At 38.5% G+C, this 26,174-nt stretch overlaps 1 protein-coding gene across 7 annotated transcripts in view; it reads left to right on the top strand.

Annotated features, from left to right (window-relative positions):
• The window catches only part of ELAVL2 (ELAV like RNA binding protein 2), a 71,679-nt gene that overhangs the window by 37,437 nt on the left and 8,068 nt on the right, over positions 1-26,174 (top strand). For all 7 annotated transcript variants that reach the window (XM_065879801.1, XM_065879802.1, XM_065879805.1 and 4 more), the window contains 2 exons: positions 22,284-22,437; positions 25,708-25,933. In XM_065879801.1, the coding sequence (XP_065735873.1) occupies positions 22,284-22,437; positions 25,708-25,933 (380 nt within the window). The remainder of the gene's footprint in view (positions 1-22,283; positions 22,438-25,707; positions 25,934-26,174) is intronic.

Below are 26,174 nucleotides of genomic sequence, written 5' to 3' on the forward strand. Positions count from 1 at the left end.
AAAATAAATTTATTTATTTATTTTTGGCTGCGTTGGGTCTTTGTTGCTGTGCACGGGCTTTCGCTAGTTGCGGTGAGCGGGGTCTACTCTTTGTTGCTGGCGGGCTTCTCATTGCGGTGGCTTCTCGTTGCGGAGCACGGGCTCTAGGCATGCAGGCTTCAGTAGTTGTGGTGCGTGGGCTCAGTGGTTGTGGCTCGTAGGCTCTAGCGTGCAGGCTCAGTAGTTGTGGCGCACGGGCTTAGTTGCTCTGCGGCATGTGGAATCTTCCCGGACCAGGGCTCGGACCCGTGTCCCCTGCATTGGTAGGCGGATTCTTAACCACTGCACCACCAGGGAAGTCCCTCTCACTCAGTTTAACAGCAATCATCTCATCTTTTAGAGCCTGTCTGAAGTTCTTTCTTCAGTTGCTGCCTTCCTGGGTTGTTCTAACTCATGTTGGGTTCTCCCCTTCTTTGAAATATGTTCTCTTTACCCATGTGGAATCACAGAAGTTTTGGGGTCGAAGGGACCCATATATGATTTAGACTTAAGCACTAACCTCTGCCCCCAGTAAAAGAGTTGAGACCTAGGTAGTGGTCATAGAGTTTAGCTTAGACCAGGCAGTTGAAGACAGAGCTGTGACTCAAATCCTTGTCTTTTGATATCTACACTAAAACTCTTGCCGTGACACCATGCTTTCCATTAGAAAGCTGCAGTAGATTAATTCATGTATACGTTATGTACAAGTGTACAAGTGTTTGTGCACCCTTGAGTTCAGGTTTCTCATATGTCTTCCAGACCACCTAGCATTTATGCATTTTATAGATTGGAATATTAAAACAGTGAATCAAGTGCTGTGAAAGGTGGTTTATTTAGCAGTTTCTTCTGGGGCTTCCTAGTAGCATTAGCCCAGTAGGGTTTTGTGCAATAGATGGATGGTATGTTGAATAAATGACAAATATTCAGTATTTCTGCAATGAGTAAAGCAGAGTCCCTCAGGCACTGTGAAATCCTAAAGCAGTTATTCCCAAACTTGGTTGCATCAAAATCACGAGGAGAGTGAGTTAGAAGTACAGGTTCTGGGACCCACTTCAGACCTACTCAATCAGTGTCCAGAGGTGAGATGCAGGAATCTGTTTTTAATATGCTTTCTAGGTGATTTGTGACAGTGAGTCTAAGACCTAGCACTTAGAAACTACCAAAATGTATGTTTTTTTGAATAGATGATTTCTCTAAACACTTGGTATTTTTGCATGCAAGTTTCATTTGTCTTCATCTTTTACCTTGATCATCTTCTTCTGGATAATTCACTTAACTGGAATATTAACCATGCTTTTTTTTTGAGCGTGCTGAATGCTAGTTTAGTATTCGGAGTAAAAAGCAGTTCATGCAGTTTTCACTTTCTAAGAGGTGTGGCTTAGAAATTAGAAAAACTTAATATGTTCACCTTATGTTAGAGAGAGGTTTATTTATTATGAATAGCAGCATTCATAGGTTGAAGGTTCAAGATGAGGATCACTTTTTTTTCCTGGTTGGGTTAATGTCCCAGCAGCTTACCTTGCTGGTGACATCACACCATCCTTGAACTGCACAGGAGAGAGTCATGATGGGTTAAGCCTACGCGCGTTGTCCCTAATAATCAGCTGGTAAATAAAGTGGATATTACAAGATGTTTTTAACTTTTGATATTAAGGAGGGTAGTAAAAAGGGAGTATATGCACAATTCTTTCCAATCCTAAAGGAAAATGTATTTTTTTGCCTAGGTTAATGACATCAGACTTAAATTCATAATTAGCAGAGTAAAAGCATTCATTTCTGAAAATACTTAGACTTTCCCCCCACATCAAGTAGTGTGAATAAGAGAATATCACATACACAGTAAAATGGATATCTTGACTCCCAGCATCTCTTCCAACTCCTCCCCCTCCTACAACGGGCCTAGGAAGCTTTATTCCACAAAGTGGGCTTGCTTCATCTGAAAGTAGTAGGAGCTATTATCTCAAGGAATAGAGAACTTTTCAGCATTATTGATAGGTACTACCCTTAGAAATCCATGTCTTCTGTCTCACAACAGAAGAAACCCTGTCTAGAAATGCTACCAGCATAGAAAAACTGCCTAGATTTGGTTTGGATTAAATCGATTTTTCTTAATCATTCAGATGTAAGTCAGATTAAATCTTACCTTGGCTTAAAAATTATTAATTGATATACATTAATTTGGAAATTCTCATATTAAATTAATTAAACTGCCATTTCAGTCTGTATGGAAAAACTTATAAAAAATTGGAATATTAATTACAAATAGTAATATCTGTTCCTTAAAGTGTTCAGTTTATTAGAGAGCAATTAAGTAAAGCTTAATAAACCTTTATTCTGAGCTACTGTATTGCTTTTAATTTTTTGTTAAATTTATACCATTTCCTAGCTTATCCTTTTCTCAGTAAATGTCATGTTTGCAGACTCTTTTGCTGTTTAGCATGAACTATATCCTTAATCTAGGAGGAATATTTCTGAAATACATTTCTGAAATCTTACCCTCCCTGGCATTGCTTAAGTGATTTAACTGGCTCTGTAATCTTGGACTTATCCTTTAACCATTTAAGTTTCTATCTATATCTGTAAAATCTTTAAAATTAATGAATTAACTTATCACTGAGTATGTTTATTACCTGACTCTTAACTTTCCATAGTCTTCCAAACTGCATATTAAGAAAAAGTGTAACTGTTTTTAATGAACTCATGGTTATCATATAGAATGGTTTAGTTGAGAATGCATTTAGAATGAAATGCAGCACCCTGTCCTGAGGAGGTAACAATTTTAACCGTTTCCCTTTGCCACTGTTGAATGTGTAGCAGCCACGGTAAAATTCATACTGGAAACACTTTTCTGGCTCAGCCTTCTTTTTGGTTCAGGATTATCTGGGATGGGGTTGGTTTTTATTCATCATTTAAGTTGTTCATTTATAAATGTTCTGAACATGAGGAAACATCTTGTAGATAGACTGCATAAATCCGCTCCCCACTGTAGAGAAAGAAAGAGCATGGAAGCAGGAATGGGAGAGTGAAGCTTGGCTACAGGCTTGCATCTTGGTGGGTGCTCTGTTTAAAATATCTGCAGCACCATTCTGGGGTGTGAGTTTTATAATAGTAGGAAAGCTGAGAGTTCATACTTTTGTCGGAAGTTTGAAAGCGGGTGTTAGGGAAATCACATAGATTAGCTAGAGGAGAAAGCTGGGTGGGCGTGATGCAGAAATGAGCCTGAGAGCAGTTAGGGATCCGAAAAGGTATGGTACGTGTGGTTTTATAGTGTATGTGAGGGAGAACCACCAAAGAGTTTTGAGCAGAGTAGTGACGGAATTGGACTTGAGTGTGTATTAGGAGGGGAAGATCTGCTTTGCATTTAACTCCACGTATCTTTGAGCATCTCAAGCCACCCTAGTGTTCTTGTGGCTTATGTAGTTGATATTTCCCTTGAAGGTACAAAGTGTAGGTGCCCGTAGAAGAAGTGTGGGCTTCACAAATTTATAAAGCATCTTCTATAAAGTACCCATCAGTTCAACACTTGAGTACAGATCATCATTTACCTTTTACCTTGACCAGATTTGGAAATTTTGAAAGTAATAGTCTGAAGGACAGGCCTCAGATTAACTGGCAAGTTTTGAGACGTTATCCTAAATTGTTATTTAGCTGGTCAGATCTCTGAGGAGAGACAAAAAAGTTGAAAATGTGGAGGCAAAAATGGAAACTTTGAGTAAATGATTTCTTTGACTTTTAAAAAATACAGACTGAGTGCATGTTTTTCTAACTTCATTTTTAACCCATGGTCTGGAACTTTCTAGAGCCATGTGCCAAATTTTAAGTGTACTGCCATATCTGATTATCAGAAACTCTTCAGTGCATTTAGATAAAATTCTTGTATCTATATTGAGTCCAGTTTACATAGTCCTTATATGAAATGAGGAATAACAGATTTTTTTGAGTAATGTGTTATTTGTATAATGCACATCATGTGTTTTGTGGAATGATTTATTTTCAGCTTTGATTTTTTAAAACATAAAAAGCCCCAGAGATTTTTACTTATCTTAGGGACCTAGCAGGGTCCAGACTTTGTTTGTCCTGACTTCAGGCCTGTTGTGTTACTTCTGCTCCTTACAAGCTTTGTCCATATTGGGAATTAGACATTTGAAAGTTCCCAGAGGGCAATAACTTGGCATTCTCTGAACAGCTTTTCTGTAGATACTTTTCCACAGTTGTTGGAGCCGAGGCTGAGACTGTACAGAGGGAAGGGTGAGGAGGATGGTTCCTGGGGGCAGTGTCCTAGCTTACTTCCTGTCCATCCCTGCTTGTGAGCTATGGAGGGTGGTGGTGGGAGGGTCTTAGCAGCTGAACTAACCCATCTTCCTTGGGAGGGATTTTATAGATCACTTTATTACCCAAGCATGGCCCTACATTTCCTGCCTGTTTCATAAACGTACATCAGCAAAGGCATTTCTGCAAGGCACTGTTAGCACTTGTCTGCTTAACTTTTCTACTGCTCTTTAAGGGTAGGGTAGGGCTTGTTGTTGTTCACGTATAACTCAGGAGAAGTAGTGCTGGGTCAGTTTGGTGGCTTCAGTCTGTTCTGCCAGAGCTAGCTGGAGAGGTTAAGATAGGTGTGCTACCTTCTGAAAAAGTCTCTTAATTCCTTGCTCTATCTGCTTTGTATAGTATTTTCATAGGACTTTTATCCTTTTGCTGGTCTGGATTCATGCCAAAACAATAGTCTCTTGTAGCCAAATACTCCCCTTGGCCAGTGAAAGGAAGCTCAGGATAAGGGACATGTTCAAAAACGATATAGCTAATAATAGTACTACTAGGACCAGAAATAGGCCACATTGGCTGATGCCGGCACCTTTTATGGTTTTCTTTCCGTTTCACATTATTGATGTTCAAGCGTCCATACACTATAAACAAACTGAATATTCTCTTGAGGACCTTGATTTGGGGCTTTTAGCGTCCTGAGATTTTCTGAACCAGGCCTCTGTTAGGTGCGAGGGAGTGGAGCTGTGCCTGGTGGTAGAAAAACTTTCAGGCTGTGCACGTGAGACAGCCAGACCTCCGGTTTGAGAAGAAAACTGGTATCTGGAGGTCCTATTTAGCAGATAGGTGAGTTAACATCGATTTAAGTATTTCATTGGTAATGGACAGTAAAAGAAGCATTATAGTAACTTTTTGAATCTCTGTTTTATAGGAGACCACTCATTCTTCAAGAATGTTTTTCTGGTAGGTTCCTTTTGAGTCCTAGATGCTAGTTTAAAAATCACAGAAAAGTGCATTTGTCTCTCTTTAAATTTGTGTGGGCTCTTTACCAAAGCATGTGTAGTCCATTTTCTTTCACTCCCACCTTTGCCAGGTTTTCCTGTAATTGCCTTTAGCATCAGTTCTCAGCCATAAGTACTACATCAGAATTCCTGGTGGAGCTTTTGCTTCGGGAAGTTTCTTGGCATGCTGTTCATGAGCAAGCAAGAAGAGGCGGCTATATTTTGAAAACAATACAGGAAATCGGTTACTTACCCCTGTCCCTCCCACCCCACCCCACCCCACCCCACCCCACCTTTGAAGAACTCCTTCGAATGCTGCATCAGGACGTGGAGTCACAAGTCCTGGGTTCGTGTTCTGCTCTTGCTCTGTTGGCCTAATTCGCTCATTTATAAAATGGTAGAGATGGTCCCAGGTTACATAGTTCCGGTGAAACGATTGGCTTGAACTCTAGAGGTAGAAAATACTTGTGTTGAGCTGTTGTTTTCAGAGACAGAATATCAAGAATATTCCATTGTTTTTCAGTCTGCATTTTCTATATTAAAGTGGTATTTTAGAAGTCTAGTTGGGGAGGAATTAAAAAGCTACTTTTACTCTGAAGAAAGTAGTCACAATGTTTAATTCTTTGGTTCAGTTTTGTTGGATATTTTAAAAATGGCTCTAGTTACCTTGTGTTATAGAGAAGTAGATTTTGAAAAAATAAATCATGCTAATAGGCTTTCTTTTGGGTCATTAGTACCAGGTTACCTCCTCCCAGGGGAATGAGAAGTTTAATCCTTCCTGCATAGGTTCTGGGCTTGCTAATGAGTCTTGAAATGACCCACAGGTGAGCCGAAGGAAGGGCAAGCAGAGTGCCTGCCTGGCCCTGGAAACTTATAATTCAGAAAATGCTTTAGTTTCCACAAATTTTGTTAAATGACTCTTTAGAAATTTGACCACTTCTGACCAGCCAAACGACCCTGTTCACCTTCCTAGAAAGATTCCAGACTCATTGAGAGAGGCTCTGACCTCATAGAGTCAAGCACAGCAGCCTTTTCGAGACTGGCTATACTGATGGGCTCCCCAACCCAGCTGAGCCACTTGCAGCAGGTCCGGTTCTTAGAAATACCTTTGGATGGGTTTTATGGGCTTTGTTTTACTTTTGCATTTTTGTATTTGTTGGTGATTTATAGTCACATATACTTTCAAGCTACCTGGGAGTTTGTGTTATTCAGAAACCAACACTGGTGGATGGTGAAGAGAAGGGTTTGACATCTGTAATTTTTATGAGCTCTCCAGGAAACCCAAACACGCCCCAGAGTTTGAGAATTTTACCTATTTAAAATCCCTCAACATAAGAGACTGCTAAAACTTCAATGTTCATCAAAATCACTGGAGTGGTCTGGTTGATAAAATGCAGATTTCTGGACCCTAGTCAAGACTTACTGAATATGATTATCTACAGAGTGAGGCCAAGGAAATTGTAGTTTAACAAGCACCACAGGTGATTCTTAGCAGGTGGTGGCCTGACCTGAGAACCATTGTTGAGTGGACCTTAATAGTTCACACTTGGATAGGTCTCTGGTGCTTGTTTCAAAACAAATCTATTGATACATGTAAGTAAGATTTTCATTTGTGGGTCCTCTCATAAGCTATCTGGAATGCTTGTGATTAACAGGTGTAATTTTAATGAATATAAGGTCATACTTACCCTTTCTCCCACACACATTCATTCTCTCTGTCTCTCATACACACAGATGTGCCTGCTCATTTTCAGAGCATTTGAATGTCATTAGATACTTCTAGCGTTACAAGTACATAAACATCATTTAGTGTTTGATTCTGAGAGTGGGGAATTTGCTGCATGGTTCTTCTGGGGCTCATTCATTTACAATGGGTATTTCATAGTATAGAGTTTAGGACTTGAATTTTATGATCCAAGATAGTTGTGAATCCTTAGATTATGGAGGTTGCTTTTACAATACAATAAAAGTTTGTCTCATTTTTATAAACTTCTAACAACACTCCTGACCCACCCTCCCTAGTATCTGGATACTTGAACTTTCTGGTCAGGGTCTGAATAAATGGGAATTTGCTCTTCTCATAAAGGACTCTTACACATAGCATGTTGAAAATATTTAAAGAAAAAAATTTACTGTGTGCTACCTTAATGTATAAACCTTTTGACCTATAAACTGTATTTTGTCCCAAAGCTGTGGGAAAGTAGTGTGTGCATACTGTTGCCCAAAGGCTTAGTATGTCTCTGTTCTGCTCAGATTTGCAAAAATGGGTTAATAAGTACTTGTCACCAACTTGCAGGATTTTCCTTGGTGTTCTTCTTCATTAACCAGTGTTCTTGGGGGAATTGTGAAATATGCATTGTCTGCAAACTACTCTGAAGCACAAAGTCAAATGAACTGTGAAGGTGAGGGCTAAAAACACCTCTCTCACCTTTTTACTTTGTTCTTTGAGTATTAGAGAACATTGATCTGCCAAGTGGCAAAGGGGATACTATTTGGCGGTTTAATTACAGCCAGTGAATGTTATTGATGCTATCAATCAGTGAGACCCAGGGAAAGGGCATGGTGCCAGACCATTCTGTGCTCCCAACAGTGTAATTAAATACCGTAGAACTAGATTCTCAAGGTAAAGTGAGGTCATCTGAAGCAGGGGAACACTTTGTCTTGCAACAAAGGTAAAGGTGGTTATCTCCTCCTTGCTTCCCCTCTTTACATTTCTGGAGGAGTTCTATGAATGGCAGTGAATGATAGTCTCTTCTTTGTGTACAGTTAAGGTTGTTGGTGTTTTCCTTAAAAACCCTCTCTCGTAAAATCTTCACAACTGTCATACAAAAGGCTTTAGGAGTACAGTAATTACTTTCTGTTAAAGCTGTTTGGGGGAATATATAGCTCAGGTGTCTAATAGATATTTGGAGAATCAGAGATTGTCTTTGAATGAGACTATTAGTTCCGCAAATCAGCTCATTTAAAAAAGCTTTCCCCATGATTATTCTCTAATGTCTAATCATGTTGAGAGAAAAATATCTTGGTAGGTTTGAAGTTATAAAACATTCAGTAATATTTCAGGGGTTATTCCTTTTAAATTATCTATTGAACACATTTTTCATAGTTGTATAACTTAGGTCAGGTCTACAAAATATATGTAGGTAAAACTTTCTTTGGCTCTGGGGAAGGCTTTTAATAACATTTCTATTATCCTTTTACTGTATGTTTTATACACACACACACACATATGTATCTGTTACACAAATCTCCATCTAGGCCTATTTGAGAGGTAAGAAATGCCATAGCTAATCCAAAATGTTTTCTGTTACTGCCTCTTTTTTTTTTTAATCGATGTATAGCTTATGATCAAAGCTTATTTACCAAAGACAGTCTACCCTTGAAAGAGATTTTGGTTTCCTAATTTTTTTTTTTAAGAGTATAAGTGCATACACACACACACCAGATCCCCGACAAATGGGTCAAAACAAGCCCTAAAACAATAAATCTTGGCTATTGTAGTATACTTGTAATACAGGTATGGATTGCAGACTTTATATTTCTAACAGGTGTTTGAAGGGGGATTGTTGAAATAAACTATCTTCTCCTCTGTTTAAAAGAGGAAGATCGTTAGAAATTTTCCTTCAGAAGTTTGAGGAATAATTTTTTAACATACATTAAAGGTTTAGTAAAAGAGTCTCATCCTATTACAGCCTTATTACATTATATGGAACTATAACAAGACCAGTGGTCAGTCTCCAAGTTTGTAGGGAAGGTCATGTGCTTTAAAAGTTATTATGTTCATTATACATGTGCTTTTCCCCCCTGCTTCTCCCCCACCCCAAAGGCAAAGATATCAATCATAATATTAAAAAAGAATGCAAATTATTGTAAGACTGTACCGTCATGGTTATACAATCTTGGATAGGGAACACCTATGAGTAACTAATTAATTCTGGAGGCATTTTGAGTGGTTAGTATGTACCAGCCAGCTTTGCTAAATGTTGGAACAGTGCTAAAATGTGACAAGATGTAGTCTTGTCCTTGGTGTCATTGTGTAGCAGGGGAGACAGCACTTGCTTTATGTGACCATTATTTGGATGTATGGTAAGTGAATGCAGAGTGCAATGGAAAAGGATATGTCACCAGCTGTTGAGAGGCCTCTGTAATGGTTTCAGAGATGATAGGGTTTTACAAAATAGGATTTATCAGGGAGAGAAAGAAGAAAGATATTGCACATGAAGGAATGTCTCATCCAAAGACACAGAGGCCTTTATGTGACATGTACTTTTTTGGAGGACACTTGCATCTAAAAACTGTAAGTGTGCTTGTTCTATCAAGTAATAACCTTCTACAAAAATGATTGGTAGAAAAATTTGATCCATCCTAGCCCCATATTTTACATTTATCCTTTTTAAGTGGAGACCTAATTTATAAGAGGAACTATAGGAATGAATTTGGGGCAGATTAATTCATTTGTTCATAGACACGTATCTGCCTTGTTTTGAAAAGATCCACTGTGACCTTTGAGACTCATTTAAGATATTTACAGATGGTACCAAGAAGAAATTTCTCTGTGGAGTATTTAGTGTACACACAGAGATAGAATCATTATACTTTCATTACAGTATGTATAAGTAGGTCAAAGAAGACTCAGATATCTGAGGTAACATTGCAGTGAAGCAGTTTTTTTCTTCTAGTTATAGAACAAAAGGAAACTTATTGTAGATGGTATTCAAATTAACTTTTTTTTTAATTGCCACACTGATTTTTGACTATTCTCCTCACCTAGCTTATGATGGAAAAGCTATCTCAGTATTGTATATGTATATGACAAACACATATACATTTCTGTAACCTGTTACTCCCCTGCTTATAAAAGCTTCACCTTGACGTTTAGGACTCGACCATTTCTAGTCCAGTGTTGTCACTGTCCTATAGAAATTTTTATCCTGTCACATCTGGGTTCTTTACCCTTGAAGATGCAAGTCTGACTCTTACCTCCTGCCTTGCTTGGGTCATCGCTGCCTATACTGCCTTATACCACCATCATTACTTACCAAGTTTTATTTGGCCAACAAAGCACTTATTTTTCGCTGCATGTTACCTTTCTCTCCTATTTGGTGGTCTGCTCTCTGAGGACAGGCATCTTCATCTTCAGAGCACCTCACAGAAAACTTATGCTTTTGTCTGTAGTTTCTGAATGAGGAAGTTTCTATTTATTGTTCACAAGAAAGAGTGGGAGACCTGCTCTATATACTCAAAGATGGGAAAATTCACAATTTAAGTGAAATTAAAAGTGAAACTGTGGCTTCCTGTTAGGTGTTAGGATTCAATGAAGATACAGTCAAAGGATGGGTGTATAAGGGACTTAATGGCCTTTTTTTTCTTTTCTACAATAAATGAAGATTTAGCTGTTACTTTTTTACGTGACATTTTCTACATAATGCACATGAGCCTGTGTTGTTGTCTATCATCTGTGTCTCTCAAACCTTAGATGGAGTATGTGAAAGTCCTAGAATGTGTAACCTACCAAAATTGGCCTGTTGAGAACCTTTTTTCTTTTTCCACATGTTACCAACCAGTAAAAAAAAAAACAACTAATTAGCTTTTATTCTAAACAGCTCCAGTTTACTTATATCACATGTAGCGTGTAGTTCCTTCTTTAGGTTTAACTTTGTAACTCAGCTATTTAATCTGTTGACAGTGCCTTAGACATGCTAGATGCTCAAATATTACATAAATTATATTTTAAGTTTATTTTGGGGGGTAAAGTTGTGACAGGTATCCTGATAGTATGGTTTTTGTTGGAGATTGTGTCTGATCAAGTTTCAGAATCTTGAAAGAACCCTTAAGAGCTTTTACTGCAGAATAGCTTTCTAAGAATTGGGTGAATACGGCTATTTTTCTATAAGCCAATTTAACTTGTATTGTTTCCAATGAAGCACAAAAAGCCAGATTGTTTGGACAAGCATCACACCTTCTAGTCATCTTGTCTGAGAGGTACTTCAGAAATAGCCCCTGCAGGAGGCCGTGGAATAGATTCACTCAGCAGGTATTGGAGTGCTTACTTGGTAGATGGGGCTGTCCATACATACACACATATAGGCAGCCCTCGGGTTCACATCTGCAGATATGAAGGGCTGACTCTATTTGTTGTACTACACTGTTCTATATGAGGACCTTGAGCATCTGTGGATTTTGGTACCCACAGGGGCTCTTTGGATACTGAGGGATGACTGTACGTATAAGAATAAGTTTCAACCCTTTAGGAGCTTAAAGCCTAATACTGTAAAAGCGTTGTAAGTGAATTGCAGTGCTCCCAGTTACTTGGGGGCAGCAGGGAGGCTCTGAAGCAGTCTGCTGCTCTGGTAGTGTTGGAGAAGCCCAAGCACATCTGGGTATTGGGTCCTAAGTACTGAAATTTGCCTTCTCTAAATCTCTCTAACATCCTCAGAGTATATTTAGTGAAAGTGTCTAAAATGAAAAATTTACAATTCTCCCTGCTAGTGTAGGCTTCTTAGTGTTTCTTCTTAGTGTGAATTCACATTGGGTCATTAGGCCCTGGTTTCTTGGTGACTCTTGTAACCATCCCATATTCAGAAACATTCATGTAACCCTAATCTAACTTGATGTTAGGCTCTATTTCATTAAGTCCATTTATTGTGTCTACTACTGACTACCAAAAAAGTATCCTGTTTCTCATTCTGCATTTCACATTAAGCTCTAAGAGACCTCTGAGAAGGAGTGAAGAAGTAGGAGGATTTGATATGTGGCAGTTTCTTTGGAGAAATTGTTGGCTTTTCTTATCAGTCCATTTAAAGATGCTGGATGGGAATTCCCTGGCAGTCCAGTGGTTAGGACTCCACACTTTCACTGCCGAGGGCCTGGGTTCGATCCCTTCGGTTGGGGAGCTAAGATCCCACAGGCGGCACGGTGCAGCCAAAAAAAAAAAAGATGCTGGATGTTGACCCTGTGTATGACAGTAGGATGGTCTTTCCATCATGCTCTGTTTCTAGGATGGCCTTTCCATCATGCTCTGTTTCTAGGATGGTCTTTCCATCATGCTCTGTTTCTAGGATGGTCTTTCCATCATGCTCTGTTTCTAGGATGGTCTTTCCATCATGCTCTGTTTCGAGGATGGTCTTTCCATCATGCTCTGTTTCTAGGATGGTCTTTCCATCATGCTCTGTTTCGAGGATGGCCTTTCCATCATGCTTTGTTTCAGCCAGGCTTCAGGCTTTCCAACCTACTCATCTGCTATTCTCTTAAAAAATACTTGTTTTGTAATATTGTAATTACAAATTTTATTGTAATGAGAGTTTTGATAATAACTGCAATAGATTTGGAAGAAGCTTTACTTAATCTTTGAACTGTTTTTCTGTTAAAGTACATACATCTTCCTTGTGCCAAATCTCAGAGATACTGGTAATATTTGAGTGTTTTTCTTCCATAAATTAGGGCCTCTGATAATGATAACCAATTAATACCCCGGTTATGAGGATCAATTGAATTAATAAATGTAACATACCCAGGACAGTACCTGGCACATGGTAAACACTTAATAAATACTAGGAGCTATCATCATCTGTATTGTTACATAATTTTATATATGTGAAATCATTATATTATGATGAAAACATTATTATTGTTCTCCAGCTCTATGCTCTTAGTTTTATCATTCTGTTTAATCATTTTAAAGTCACTGTGAGGTAAGGACTATCATTAACATCAAATTACAAATAAAGAAATACACTCTTCAAAGGACCTAAGGAAATTATTCCCAAGTTATATAACTGGTAAGTGACAAAGCCAAGACCTGAACTTAGCTCTGTGAGACTCCATGCCCTATGATCTTACTCCTTTGTAACTTTGGAGAGTTCTAGTGCTGCAAGCACCAGTTTCAGGCCACTAGTTCAAAATATGATCTCTTGTGGCCCGAATTTCACCAGTAATAGTGCATTCTCTTTTGCCGTAAGTTTTTTGACTTAGTACTAAACTAACTCGTGTTTGCCTCAATTCCAGCCTATTCATTATTCATGTTACTTGACGTTTTAAAGATTATGTGGCCAAAGAAATGGGCTCATTTCTCATTTTCGATATTAAAAGTTAGGGAATCTCCTTTCTTAACCACTATTGCAAACAACTTAATATAGACAAAGCAGGAATGGATTCTTCGGTGGTTACAGCTGAAACTCCCATCTGTTTTTTTTTCCATGCCACTTTACTGTAATCACTTTCTAAAATTTTAATGAGCTAAGTGAAGGTATGGGATTGGAAATGGAATACGAACATTTTAATTGAGGGATTCCTGCTTAGACCTTGGAATGACTAATCCACCACCACTGCAGTAGTGGATATGATTTAACCACACACCGCATTCAGATGTCATATCCACTACCATCGCTCTACTTGTGTTTTATTTTTTGGTAAATTCTTTGCGTGCAAAGATCTTGAGGAATTTGGAAGGTATTTGTGGCCTCTCCAAGTTGCATTTCAAGAATATCTTTACCCTGGACTTCCTGTTTGCTTTTACCAGCATGAGAGTCCTTGCTGAACCAACTGTGTACTACAGCCAAAGCAGAAGCAACAATAAAAGGACAGATACCTGCCAACTATGATAGTTGAATAAAAAATAAAGATGCCTGTCATGACAACCTATTTGGACCCTCATTTAATTGATGCACATGGATGAAACTGTTTTGGGTAACATTTAATAAACTCTGCTTAAGGTAATTTTTCAGAGGGTGTTTAAGATGTGTGAAAAGGGAAATCTAATCTGTCAAGTCCTCCGTTTATGATTAGTTGTATCATACAGATTTCACAACCAGCATACTTTTGTTTTCCTATGGCTCTTTAGTAGTTTTAGTATTGTTTTTAACAGTGTCATATATGATCACTTATTCTTAGCTTCATCTTTAAGTTGGATATAAGAATCACCTGCCTTGAATTTTATTTAATGATGTTGCACTAAAACTTGGAAATGATGTGAAACTGGGAAAGTCCCTCTGGTGTAAAACATCCAGTTGCTGTTTTCCCTTTATCTTAAATGGTACGTGATTCTTTTCAAAAAAGAAGGTAAAGCGTGTTAGCCTCAGGATTCTTTTTTTTTTTTTTTTTTTTTTTGGCCACGAAGTGCACTGCATGAGATCTTAGTTCCCTGACCAGGGATCGAATCCACGCCCCCGGCTGTGGAAGTGCGAATTCTTAACCACTGGACTGCCAGGGAAGTCCCAGTCTCAGGATTCTTAGTTTGATTTATTTTTTTCTCTTCAACTCCCCTCACCCCTGTTAGATTTTTCTCAAATATCTCATAAATAATTCTCAGGCACTACTAGTAGGAGAAATACAGTAACTGTCCTAAGGGAAAGGCTCATTTGATGTATTTCAGATTTCCTTATGTATAAGAAAACATTTGGCAAAATTAAGGTTCTTTCCTTCTTGCATATCTTTTCTAGTATCTCCTTATAAATGTCTGATCATTTCCCTAGAAATTTGCATGGTTTCAGACTGTGTGTTGCAGCCAGTGGTGTAATGGAAAACCCCTTGACAAAGAGTCAAGACTCTGGTATTCTACACCCAACTCTTTTGCTCTGTGTCTTTGGACAAGTATGAAGTTTCCCTTTTTTTCTAAATACAAAGAGTTTGGACTAAATGATATCTGTATTTTTGCTCCAAAATTACAATACCCCCACCCCTGCAACATATAACTGTGTTTAAGATTTTATTGCCTCTTGAGATTTGAATCCCCAGTTTACAAAATGAGACTTCATTTTTTTTTCTTAATGTTTAGTGGAATCTACAGTCAAGTATATTCAGAAAGTACCATCACATAGGATTTTTGGTATATTAGCAGATTGTGGCCTCTCCTAACTTTCTAGACAAGATTTCAAAAATAAAGTCTCCTCAATAAGTGTGTGATGATAAATCATCCTCATTACAATATATGTTTGGTAGGTACTAGGGTGAACAAAGAGGATAAAGACAAGGTTTCATATTTCAAGCAGTTAAGCCAGTCACAAGACACAGTAACAGATGAGTACATCTTGGTTTCCTCAGTATTTAAGAGAACAAGGCATATAATGCAGTGTGGGCACAGGTAAGGGGTACCCAGCTCAGACTAGAGTGGAGAGGATGGATGAGAGTTGACTTTAGAAACTAGGTGATTCCCAAGCAGAGTCTGAAGTGACGAAAATTTAGATGACTGGAAAGAGCAGCTTACACTAATACAGGGAAGTGAGAGCAGGAAGCTTTGGGAAACTGCTGAAGGTTGTATGTGTTTATATAGAGAAGCTAGTCAGTACCCTGAGTATAATGGACTAAGAAACTTGAAATCAATCTTAAAGCATTAGGGAGTCCCTGAGAGATTTTAAGCACAGAATAACCCAATCAAATGTATTTTGTGGTATCTCTGAACTTCTCGTTTGAATCAAGACAATCTTTTAGACTGAGAGCATTCAACCAACCCAGTCTCAGTAAAATTTGAGGTTCTGTGTGTGTTTTCCATGGATGCAGTATTCTCTATTCTTGGAATATCTCTTAAAGGCAACTGCTCTAATCTACAGTACCTTTACTAAGTCTTCCTGTTAGGTATGATTATTCCTTTTATCTCAAGCACCTTTGCTAGAGGGAATCTTTAATTTCTTATGGACTTACTTCTGTATGCTTTGTTCTCTCAAGTTTACTCATTTGCAGCCCTCTGTGAAACAGGCTTGTCCTGTGCAAAACCTAATCTTGGACGGATATGTATATGTCTTGGTGTGTGTTTGAGACCTGTTCCTGGTAGGGTTTTGCGTTTAGAAGTAGATCAAAGGACATTGCTTCCTTTTGGTGGGTTTTGAGGTCTGTGGCCTGAATTGTGGTTAGAGGTCACATCTTTCTGTGTGTTTCTGAGCTCTCTTGGAGGGTCCAATATAGCTCCCTGCCTGTAAAGCCTTGATGCTTTCACAAGACCTTTGCTACTGCCTGCCAGAGCTGGAGCTAATTTTTATTTAGCGATAGTATCATTTTCCTCAGTCCCATCAAGACTCCGTTTTTTGATACGAGCAGCAATTAACTCTCAGTTTAAATAGGCACAACTATGACCTTGTCCACTTCTTTCAGCTGAAGAGATTGAATGGAGCTTTTCAAAAAAAAAGTCTGAAGTGGCAAGTATCTAATTTTCAGGTTTAATGTTTGTAGTCCTGGGTCAGTAATTGACAAGTGATAGAAGTTGTTCAATGGTGATCTTGCCAGTGGGAGATTTTTCAGATGTCCTTAGTTTAATAAAGAAGAGATTGCTTTGTTCATTTATAGTCCTTATCACTTTAATCTGTTGGTATTAATGTTCACTGTCACTGATCATTGATGAAGCAGAGAGAATTGAGAGCAGTTGTAGTTTTGGACAAAAGCATTTAGATTGACTGCTGATAAAGTGATGTGCAGGGATTTTGAAACTTACTATGTACATGTAGTAAATTACCAATTCTTTCCATAAGATATTTTCATTTCTTTTAGTTCTGTGTATTTTGATTAACTTGTGTTTCGATAGCCCATTCTTAGTATATGTGTTACTTGTCTTTGAATGTTTAATGTGTAATTAGTTTTAGTTGCTGATGAAGAAATGAGGTTTTAATTGCAAGGAACATACTGTGTCTCAAACTATTCCATTTTCAAGACCTAATTACTTTGATAACTCTGTTTTTATCTCTGTTTTGTCCAGTCTGATCTCATTTGTGAAGAACAGTTTGAGAAGCCATTGGCTAGAGCATTTATTTGTCTGGTACTTGTGATTGTCTCCCATCCTTTTCCCTTCAAGTAATCTCAGCACTGCTTGTCTTTGTTTATTATATCACTTGTAGGGTTGTGAGGAATTCCAGAATAAACCTGAGTTTTAAATTGCTATCTTTGGAGTAGATTGGTGTTCAGTGTTGTACTTTCTGTATCATCTTTAAATATTTAAATTGCAGACTCTCTGGCTGCCTCTTAAATTAGATCCTTCACTTAGTAGTTTTGATATTTCATAACCTTGCTCCTCAGGCATTAAATATTTACCTGTTTAAATGGCAGTGAAAATGTAAAATCCAAACCTATCTATTAATCCAGTGAATGTAGATTGGAGAACAGCTCTCACTTGGTGAAAGAAGAAGCTATTTTGACCCCACTGGAACATAATGCTGGAGGTTCATTGTATCAAAGTATTTCTTTTTTTTTTTTTTTTTAAAACATCTTTATTGGGGTATAATTGCTTTACAATGATCTGTTAGTCTCTGCTGTATAACAAAGTGAATCGGCTATATGTAGACATATCCCCATATCCCCTCCCTCTTGTGTCTCCCTCCCACCCTCCCTATCCCACCCCTCTAGGTGGTCACAAAGCATCGAGCTGATCTCCCTGTGCTATGCGGCTGCTTCCCACTAGCTATCTGTTTTACATTTGGTAGTGTATATATGTCCATGCCACTCTCTCACTTTGTCACAGCTTACCCTTCCCCCTCCCCATGTCCTCAAGTCCATTCTCTACGTCTGGGTCTTTATTCCTGTCCAGCCCCTAGGTTCATCAGAACCATTTATTTTTTTTTTAGATTCCATATATATGTGTTAGCATACAGTATTTGTTTTTCTCTTTCTCACTTACTTCACTCTGTATGACAAACCCTGGGTCCATCCACCTCACTACAAATAACTCAGTTTTATCGAAGTATTTCTAATAAAGAAGCTGCCATAAAACAAGACCATGTCTTGGGTCTTCTCCACAGGGTTTTATTTTAGTCTTGAAGAACCACAAAGATAGACTTAACACTTTGAGGTTTCAGGTAGCCCAAGAGTAGTTCTCTAGGTAAGTATTAAAGCCAGGCACCAGTTTGAGCTCCAGACCCACAGAAAAATCAGAGTCAAGAATTGCTGATAATTGCCAGATAGAAAATTTGGTCTGGAAACTGATTTGAATCTCCAAAGTAAAATACAAGTCCATATCCTATTGCAAGTCTTCTGCCTACTTTGGTCTAAGTATGTTTTCTGTTTATAATCCTTTGAGGTAGAAGAAGAGGAAGAAATACTTTCCGTTTCCTGGAAGGGGGGATGTTGCTGACAGTGATATCCTTGATAGAGAGGGGAGGGGGGGGCTGCTTTAATCCCAAGAAACAATAAACGTATAGAGGGGAGACATAGCACATTGATCTGGGAGGAGAGAAGTTGCCCTTCCTTCATCTTTATTTCCTGGAAGTGGGCAAGGGGGAGTGGTGGTACGATGCTCATTTAATGGAATTCTAAAACTTAGAAAGTAATAAAACTAATTTCAGAATTCTTATTATGATGTGTAGTTTTTCCAGTTAATTGCAATTAGTGGCCACTCATCGTTTCTTGGGAAAAGTTGCTTTAAAAAATATTAATGGGAAAATAAAATAACTTGACTTAACCGTAATTTTTGGTGCCATCCTATTCTACTGTCTGTCCTCCTCAGTTTCACTGTGTGTGTGTGTTTAAGAAACAATCAAGATTAATTTAATTTTTCAAACTCTCAGAACAAGTGCACTGATGAGCTAGTTACTGTAATGTGGTATTGTGGCATGAAAACCGGACAAGGAGACAAGGACATGGGTTCAGAAGATCAGAATTTTAAGCCAGAGTTCAACACTTGTGTATAACCTTAGGAATTTTACTTACCTTGTCTATATCTGTTTCCTCAGCTATAAAATACTAATGTGTGCCCTCACAGGGTTGTGGTGAGGCACAAACAAAATACTGTATCTGAAAATGCTTTGCAAATGATGAAGTCCCATAAGCCCCTATGTGTAAGTTAAATGGAAATACTGTTACCACCATGAGCTTCTATACAATCAATCACCCAGTCGGCCTGTGGTGATAGGAACCAGTTCTTTGACAAAGTTACTGAAAAACAATATTTTGAGAAGGTTTGTTACTGGTTCTTGGAGCCCTTTTAATGTAGCTGTGTTCTAAAAATGTACCTGGGATTTGTTTTAATCAGGTGTCTTACCTTACATACAGACACATAAATGATTGTTATGAAGGAGAAAGTTTATACTTAACTGATCTCTAGAAACAGGAGGCACAACGTTCCATGCAAGGCCACATGGGCAAGCACCAGGGATGGCTAGGAGGCAGAGGGGAGAGGGCAGAGCATGGCCCAGAGCTTTTGTTGGGTCCTAGTGGAAAGCTAAGGACAAGGCAGGACAGGTACACTGAGTAGGTTTGGTGTTGGGTAGTATGAGTAGTTTTGGAGGGCTCTGGTCTATAGGGGTGGTCCCTGATTGTAAGTTACCTGGCCCTAAGCTGATTTAGAGCAGGAGGAATATTGGCTTGATGTGAGGATTTGATAAAGGAGTTGGGGGTGTGGTCTCTGGATTGACTGGTTTGTGTATCAAAGGTACCTCACGGGGGAGTCATTTACTATCTCTAGAATTAGCTATTCCTGGGAGGGGTAGTCTCTCCAGGATCAAGGCCACAAATGCCAGAGCATCCAGAATACAGAAAATAAGAAAATATAGTCAATACAGGTTGGGAATTAAAGAAGCAATGTGAACTGAAGACCAGACACTGAAAGAAAAAAAAAAAATGCAGATAACATGACTGACCCAAGTATGTTTTCAAAGCTTTTACATAAGCACTAAATATAAACCCGTTTTCCTAAATATATTTTAGGATAACTTTTAAAACACTCCACCCACACTCCTCTGAAATGCACAAAGCAGTGAATGTCACTGCGTGAGTAAATTATTCTGGAACACAGTAAGGGACTCAGGTTACTCTCAACTGTAATGGTTGAGGTCTTTACCTACATTCTCAGATGCATGTAGAGGTAAATATAGTGTAGTCACCTAGGTTTTTAGGCTCTGGGCTAATAGCGGTTCAGGTGGATTAGAGATTATTTTATTATTCCTATTAACCATATAAAGAAGGTAAAATTTGTTCAAATTCAAGAGCCCTTAATGAATTAAACCTGGTTTTGAGCCCAGGCATATTGGTTAGAGAGGTGTCACCTTTGCTTGAGCTTGTGTTGAGGCTGCCTGCTTCATCAGTCATTGGAAGTAAACCTCCTAACTCTGAGCGTGTGTAGTGCCTATTCTGTTGCCCATGGGAAGTGGCTCTTTATAAGGGGAACACTTCAGTCACACAATCTGGAGCAGACTAACAGCTGACTTGGTGAGAGCTCCCTGCCACTGAAATAAAGCCTTAGAGTCCTAGATTCTAAGAGTGTCTGAGTGGTGGGATTTTTAGCTTACCCAGGTAAATGAAGGATTGTATTTTAGAAAAGAAATTGGTTGTTCGTGTATTCACATCACTGAATGCACATATAGTTAATTTGCTTTGTTTTGATCAGTTTTTAGCAGTCCCAAGATTAGACTCCATTTGAATTATTTTGAGCACTTGGAAATTTCTTTCATTTCTTGATTTTCACTTATATTTAAGTTCCCCAGTCTTCATTGTTCTTAAGTATTTAGGCATAAAGAAAAAAGGAGTAGTATGTGAATAGTTACCTATCTTTTCTCCACCACTATTCCAAATTACCTGTGTCTGTAGTATAAGACAGTGCTAATGTGACTTCCAAATACAGCTTTTGGAACAGCAGGTGTAGTTTCACTTGTTATTGAGCAAACTTGTTGAATAAAGGGTAAGAGTATTAAATGTTAACACGATGGGGATTGGGGTGAAAGAGAGCAAGACCTTTATAAAACCTGTCTTTTTTTTTCTGGAAAGGAAAAAATAGTGATAACAGAGAACTGTGGACATAATTGAAATCATGGAGAAAATATTTGGTGTTTCGTACCAAATATCAAAAACTGTTTAACTTGAAAAGGTATTTTTAAATTTTGTTTTGCAGTAAGCAGTGAGCCAGATTAAAGGTGGATACTAATGGCTACCATGAACAGGCAGAAGTTATCTTGTCATGGTACTCCACCAAATCAAGCCCAGGAGTAGACTCATTGGCCATTTTTATGAATGGTCTGGCACATGGGGTATACTGTGAAGGTCCTGTCCTAGTAGTCAGTCCAGAAGAGCTTACAGTTAAACTAAAGGAAATGAGGTCAAAATAGCACAAGACTCAGTGCTAACTTAAAATTGGCAGAGATAGGTTATAGGCACAGAGCTATTGGTCACAGTTTGGGCAAGATCTAGATGACGTGATGAACTCTCCTTGAATGCCGTGTGCCTTGCAAACTGTTGTGGACCTACGGGATCAATGGGGTACTATCCTGGCTTTACTCAGCAGATATTCTAACACGTGTGATGTGCTAAGATACAGTGATAAGAGAGACAGATACAGCTCCTTTCCTCCTGGAGTTCATGTAAAGAGTGTTGATGATAAATACACATGGACTTGTTGTGTCTTCCATCCTGGTAGAAGTTTGGACACTATATCTCAAAGATGGGAAGCTTTTTGAAAGGGTACCTAAAATGGCAGGTAAAGTCAATAAACCAATAGACAGACTTAAGACCTTTTGAAAATCAAGATTAAAGAGATTTGTGGACAAGAAGACAGTAGGCAAAGGATAACGGGAGGTACAGTTCATTCATGCTTCAACTTCTTGCAATTTAAGGACGATAGCTATTTTCGAATAAATCAAAAGGACGTACTTATAATAAATTCTTCAGAAACTTTGTACCATCACCCCCAAACCCTGAGATGGGAGAAGTGCAAAAACAACAGTTCACACAGATGTGTCAGGTGAATTTAGAATCTTTAAGCTTGGTCTTCTGATTGAGCCTAAATCCCTAGTTTAGGGGGATTTCCCCGCTCAAGGATAACTTATTACCATGAGTAGTACTCTGCTATGTGCACCATTGGTCTGTTTTGAACACTTACAAAGCTAGGGGTAAATATTGTCTTCTCTCCATACAAGGGAATGGCGTTTCTCATTTGTCGAGAATTTCTCCAGAAATGAAACAGTTCACTCTGGACTTGCTTGCACTTCAGTGTTTGTTGTGTACTTCTAATGCAGAAGCTGCTAACTAACTTGAGGCAGTTTTTGGGTTTGGGAAGGGAGGTCACTGAGTGTGCATATACGTTTCATTGCTCTCTTCCAGGTTTCTTATGCTCGCCCAAGTTCAGCTTCTATCAGAGATGCAAATTTGTACGTCAGTGGACTTCCGAAAACAATGACACAGAAGGAGTTGGAACAACTTTTTTCACAATACGGACGCATTATTACTTCTCGTATTCTGGTTGACCAGGTCACTGGTAAGTAGGCAGCTGCTCTGGACAATCTTTTCTGCTTTCCGACTGGCAGATGGTGAAATATTCTGCCTTCCCATACAGAAGTCTTACTTGTGGAACACATCAAAGGTATATGTGGGACAGAAAATGCAGTTTTCTGCTGGGACTGTTCATAGATATGCATGGATAAGAATAGATCGTGGAGTGTAGTGAGCAAGCTTGAGTCATTTCCTCCGCAAAGGTGCAGGTTTGGAGTCTGTTTTGTGGCTTGTAATAAATTTATAAGTATAATTATTACATGTAAGTTATTACACATAATTATTACAAATTAATCTTCATTTCCAAGCTGCTGCATGAAAAAAGCTCCCATTCTCCTTATAAAGTACTAATAAACAATCTTATTTTTGTGAAAAACATAGTTTAGTGCAGCTAATTCTCCAGGAGCGGATTACACTACATCTATCCTGGTAATTGCTGTTAAGGCTATTTTTCAGGTCCATGTTGTGTTGTATAGGCATGTGTAAGAGTTTAGAATTTTGAATGTTAAAAATTTATTTTAGCCCTTATATTACTTTTAACCAAACCAAAATAAGAAGACTAATATGTTTATTAAAAATTTTGTATGTAAGGGAGCTAGCTCTTCTGCTAAAGCTTTGAGTTAAAGAAAAACTAGCAATATAGATTTGATGATGGATCTTAAAAATAAGGCACCGGCATATTTTTCTATTGTAAAAGCAATATTCTTTTTAAAACATAATGAAATTAGGGAAACATGGTAAGGAGGGGGAAAAATAACCTATAATGCCATATACTTAAGCAGTCACATTAAGATTTTGTGAGTAGTCTTTTTTTGGGGGGCGGGGTTTCTTTGTTTTTTAAGAAAATAGGTTTTTCTTTTTTCTGTGCGTTTCTTCTTTCTCCCCTCCTTCACTCTCCCTATTCTCTTTCTCTCTCCTTTCCCATCTCTCTCTCTCATAATTATTGTACCTGTGGAGATAGTTGTACATTGCAACGTGTGATTGTTTTTCTTTTTAAAGAAACAACGGACCACAGAGTAAAATTAGGCCAAGTTTTTAATTCTTCAAGTGACGATCAATTTAGTTGATCTGAATTTGATCAGAAGCAGCCTATGGTATGCCCCTCTGTGCTGTTAGTTAACCTCTTACAGAGTCTGAATACCGTACTTCTGAGTAAAGTGATATCTACCATCATTCACATACTTGGGAGAATGGCCTGTAGGTTTTGCTGTATGGAGAAAATTTAGTCCAGTGAGGTATATAAAAATGTGGTCTTTTCTTCTTAGGTGCATTTTGTAATTATCATACAGTCTATCACAGTGTATTGTACAACACAGACTGCTAATGGGGTCAAATAGAAATCCAGGCCTAGCAATCTAGATATATTTGTTTAGAGCAACAAAAATGGCCTGATATTTTGTTCATATTAGTCATGCTTTTTCATTCATTCATTCTCAGTGAGGACTTGTGAATCAAAAGTAGATTTCTTTCACCTGTGATACAGAAAGCCCATCTCTTAACTGCAAGTCCATCCTGAGTATATAGGCTCACAGGTGGATTTATCTCACCACCTCCTGGTTTAGTCAGTGGTTCTCATGTGTGATTCTGCACCTAGAGCATCAGCATCCTCCTGGAACCTCCTTAGAAATGCACAGTCTTGGGCTCCACCCAAAACCTAATGAATAAAACTCTCAGAGTGGGCATTTTACCAAGCCCTTTGGGTTATACTGATGCATGCTCAGGTTTGAGGACCATAGGTTTAGATGACTCATCCTATATAGAGGCCATTTCGTTGCTTATCTAATGCTTTCCTTATGGAATAGTCAAGTCCTAGGGGTTATTCATTCTTAATAGATAACTGAAAGGATAGATTTGCTGTCGTTTCACCATTTCATCTTTATACTTAAGACTTACAGAGTGAAATTATCCACTTTACCTAAAATGAAAAATCCTGCAATTTTGTTATTCAGCCATCAGGTGGTAATAATGTGCAGCAGGTATAGCTTAAATAGGAAGGGTGAAGTGATAGGGGCGGTCTGAGGTAAGTGTATATGGAAAAAATGCCTCGTCTACCTTAGAGTAAAATTCTAAGCCATTCAACTTACACAGTATTAATTGTAAAGCAAGCAGACCTTTATTCTTTTTTAAAGTTCCTATAAATCTAATGGTCTAGTGCATTTTCTTAGCCTATCTTTCTTAACAACCTCTCACTCTTTTCTGCAGTGACATACTCTGAATCATCTAGGCTTTTCTCACTGCTAGTCCCAAGCTGGTACTGCTACTACCAATTTGCTTGCCAAGAAAGTCTTTCCCTACAACTACTAATCTCATGATGGCCAGCTATGGCCACCCCAAATAGCCTGTTAAGCTAATTAAATGGAATGAGTTGGGTTTCCTGCTACCATTTCTCAAAAGCTGGACAGGTATTTGGCCATCCCTCTGCCTTCCCCCATTCTTGTCTCTCAGGGTGGGGAGAGCGGGAGCCAGGGAATGACATTCCGTAGTCAGAAGTAAATGCTGCCAAAGAAAGAGAGCTTTGAGGCTTTACTTCTATCTTATTTATTTTTAAACTCTACCTCCTCTTTCACCTCTTTTTCTCCATATAATATTATTTGTATAATAAAGAACCGCCAGTTAAAAACAGTGGGGTAACTTCAGGGAACCAGAAAAGCCTCTTCAGACGTTTTTCGTAAAGGGTCGGTTTCCTATATGATTAAGTAGAATTATATTGTTTAAAAATGTAGCTGAAATATATTTTTCTACCACTGTGCATATATTTTTAGCATAGCTTTTTAGCATTTTTAGCAAATGTCTGTTTCTGTTCTCCTTGTAACAAGAAAAAGAGCTACTGTGCCCATAATTTCTGAACTGTTTGTCCAGTAGCATAATTTGAAAAGTACAAGTCAGGCATACTGTTGACTTTTTTAAAGAGTGTGAGTGCATGAGAGGGAGAGAAGAAGGTGGGGAAAGGAAACATGGATATGCTTGTGTGCTTTCTTCTTCTTCTTGGCTTATTGGTAGCATGTGGTAATGGACTTTAAAATGCGTTAATTTAATTTAATGCATTTCATGTATTTAAAAAAATACAAAATTGTAACGCTATACTGAATTGCTACTAAGTCAAGGTAAAACTTTTCTCCTCATGTGATTTTGTGGCAGATGTTATATGTGGGTGAAAACATGTTCTTGAGAAGGAAAAATTAATTTATCCTTTCTTCTCTCCCTCCTGTCTCCTTCCACTCCCTCTTTCCCAAATCCTTACCCACATCTACCATAGGCATATCAAGGGGTGTAGGGTTTATTCGATTTGACAAGCGGATTGAGGCAGAAGAAGCTATCAAAGGCCTAAATGGCCAGAAACCTCCTGGTGCCACAGAGCCAATCACTGTAAAGTTTGCTAATAATCCAAGCCAAAAAACAAATCAGGCCATCCTTTCCCAGCTGTACCAGTCTCCAAACAGAAGGTATCCAGGACCACTAGCTCAGCAGGCACAGCGTTTTAGGTAAGTCTGGTCTGGTTCTTATGCCCAGCTACTCAACTCAGAACTCTCAGGTTCATTGTCCAGTACTTTTACTGACAGGGTCTCCGGTTTGCTGTTATTATTGTTGTTTTCTTTCTTTTTCTTATGGGCACAGAGAAAACCTACTTGGGGAATAGTGTCTGTTGCAAATATCCAGGGTGGGGACAAAAGGACAATAACCTACAGCAGTGGTTCTCAACCAGGAGTAGTTTTGCCCCTCTGG

This window comes from Phocoena phocoena, chromosome 6 (genome assembly GCF_963924675.1).
Source record: "Phocoena phocoena chromosome 6, mPhoPho1.1, whole genome shotgun sequence".
In the NCBI taxonomy this organism is placed as follows: Eukaryota; Metazoa; Chordata; class Mammalia; order Artiodactyla; family Phocoenidae; genus Phocoena; species Phocoena phocoena.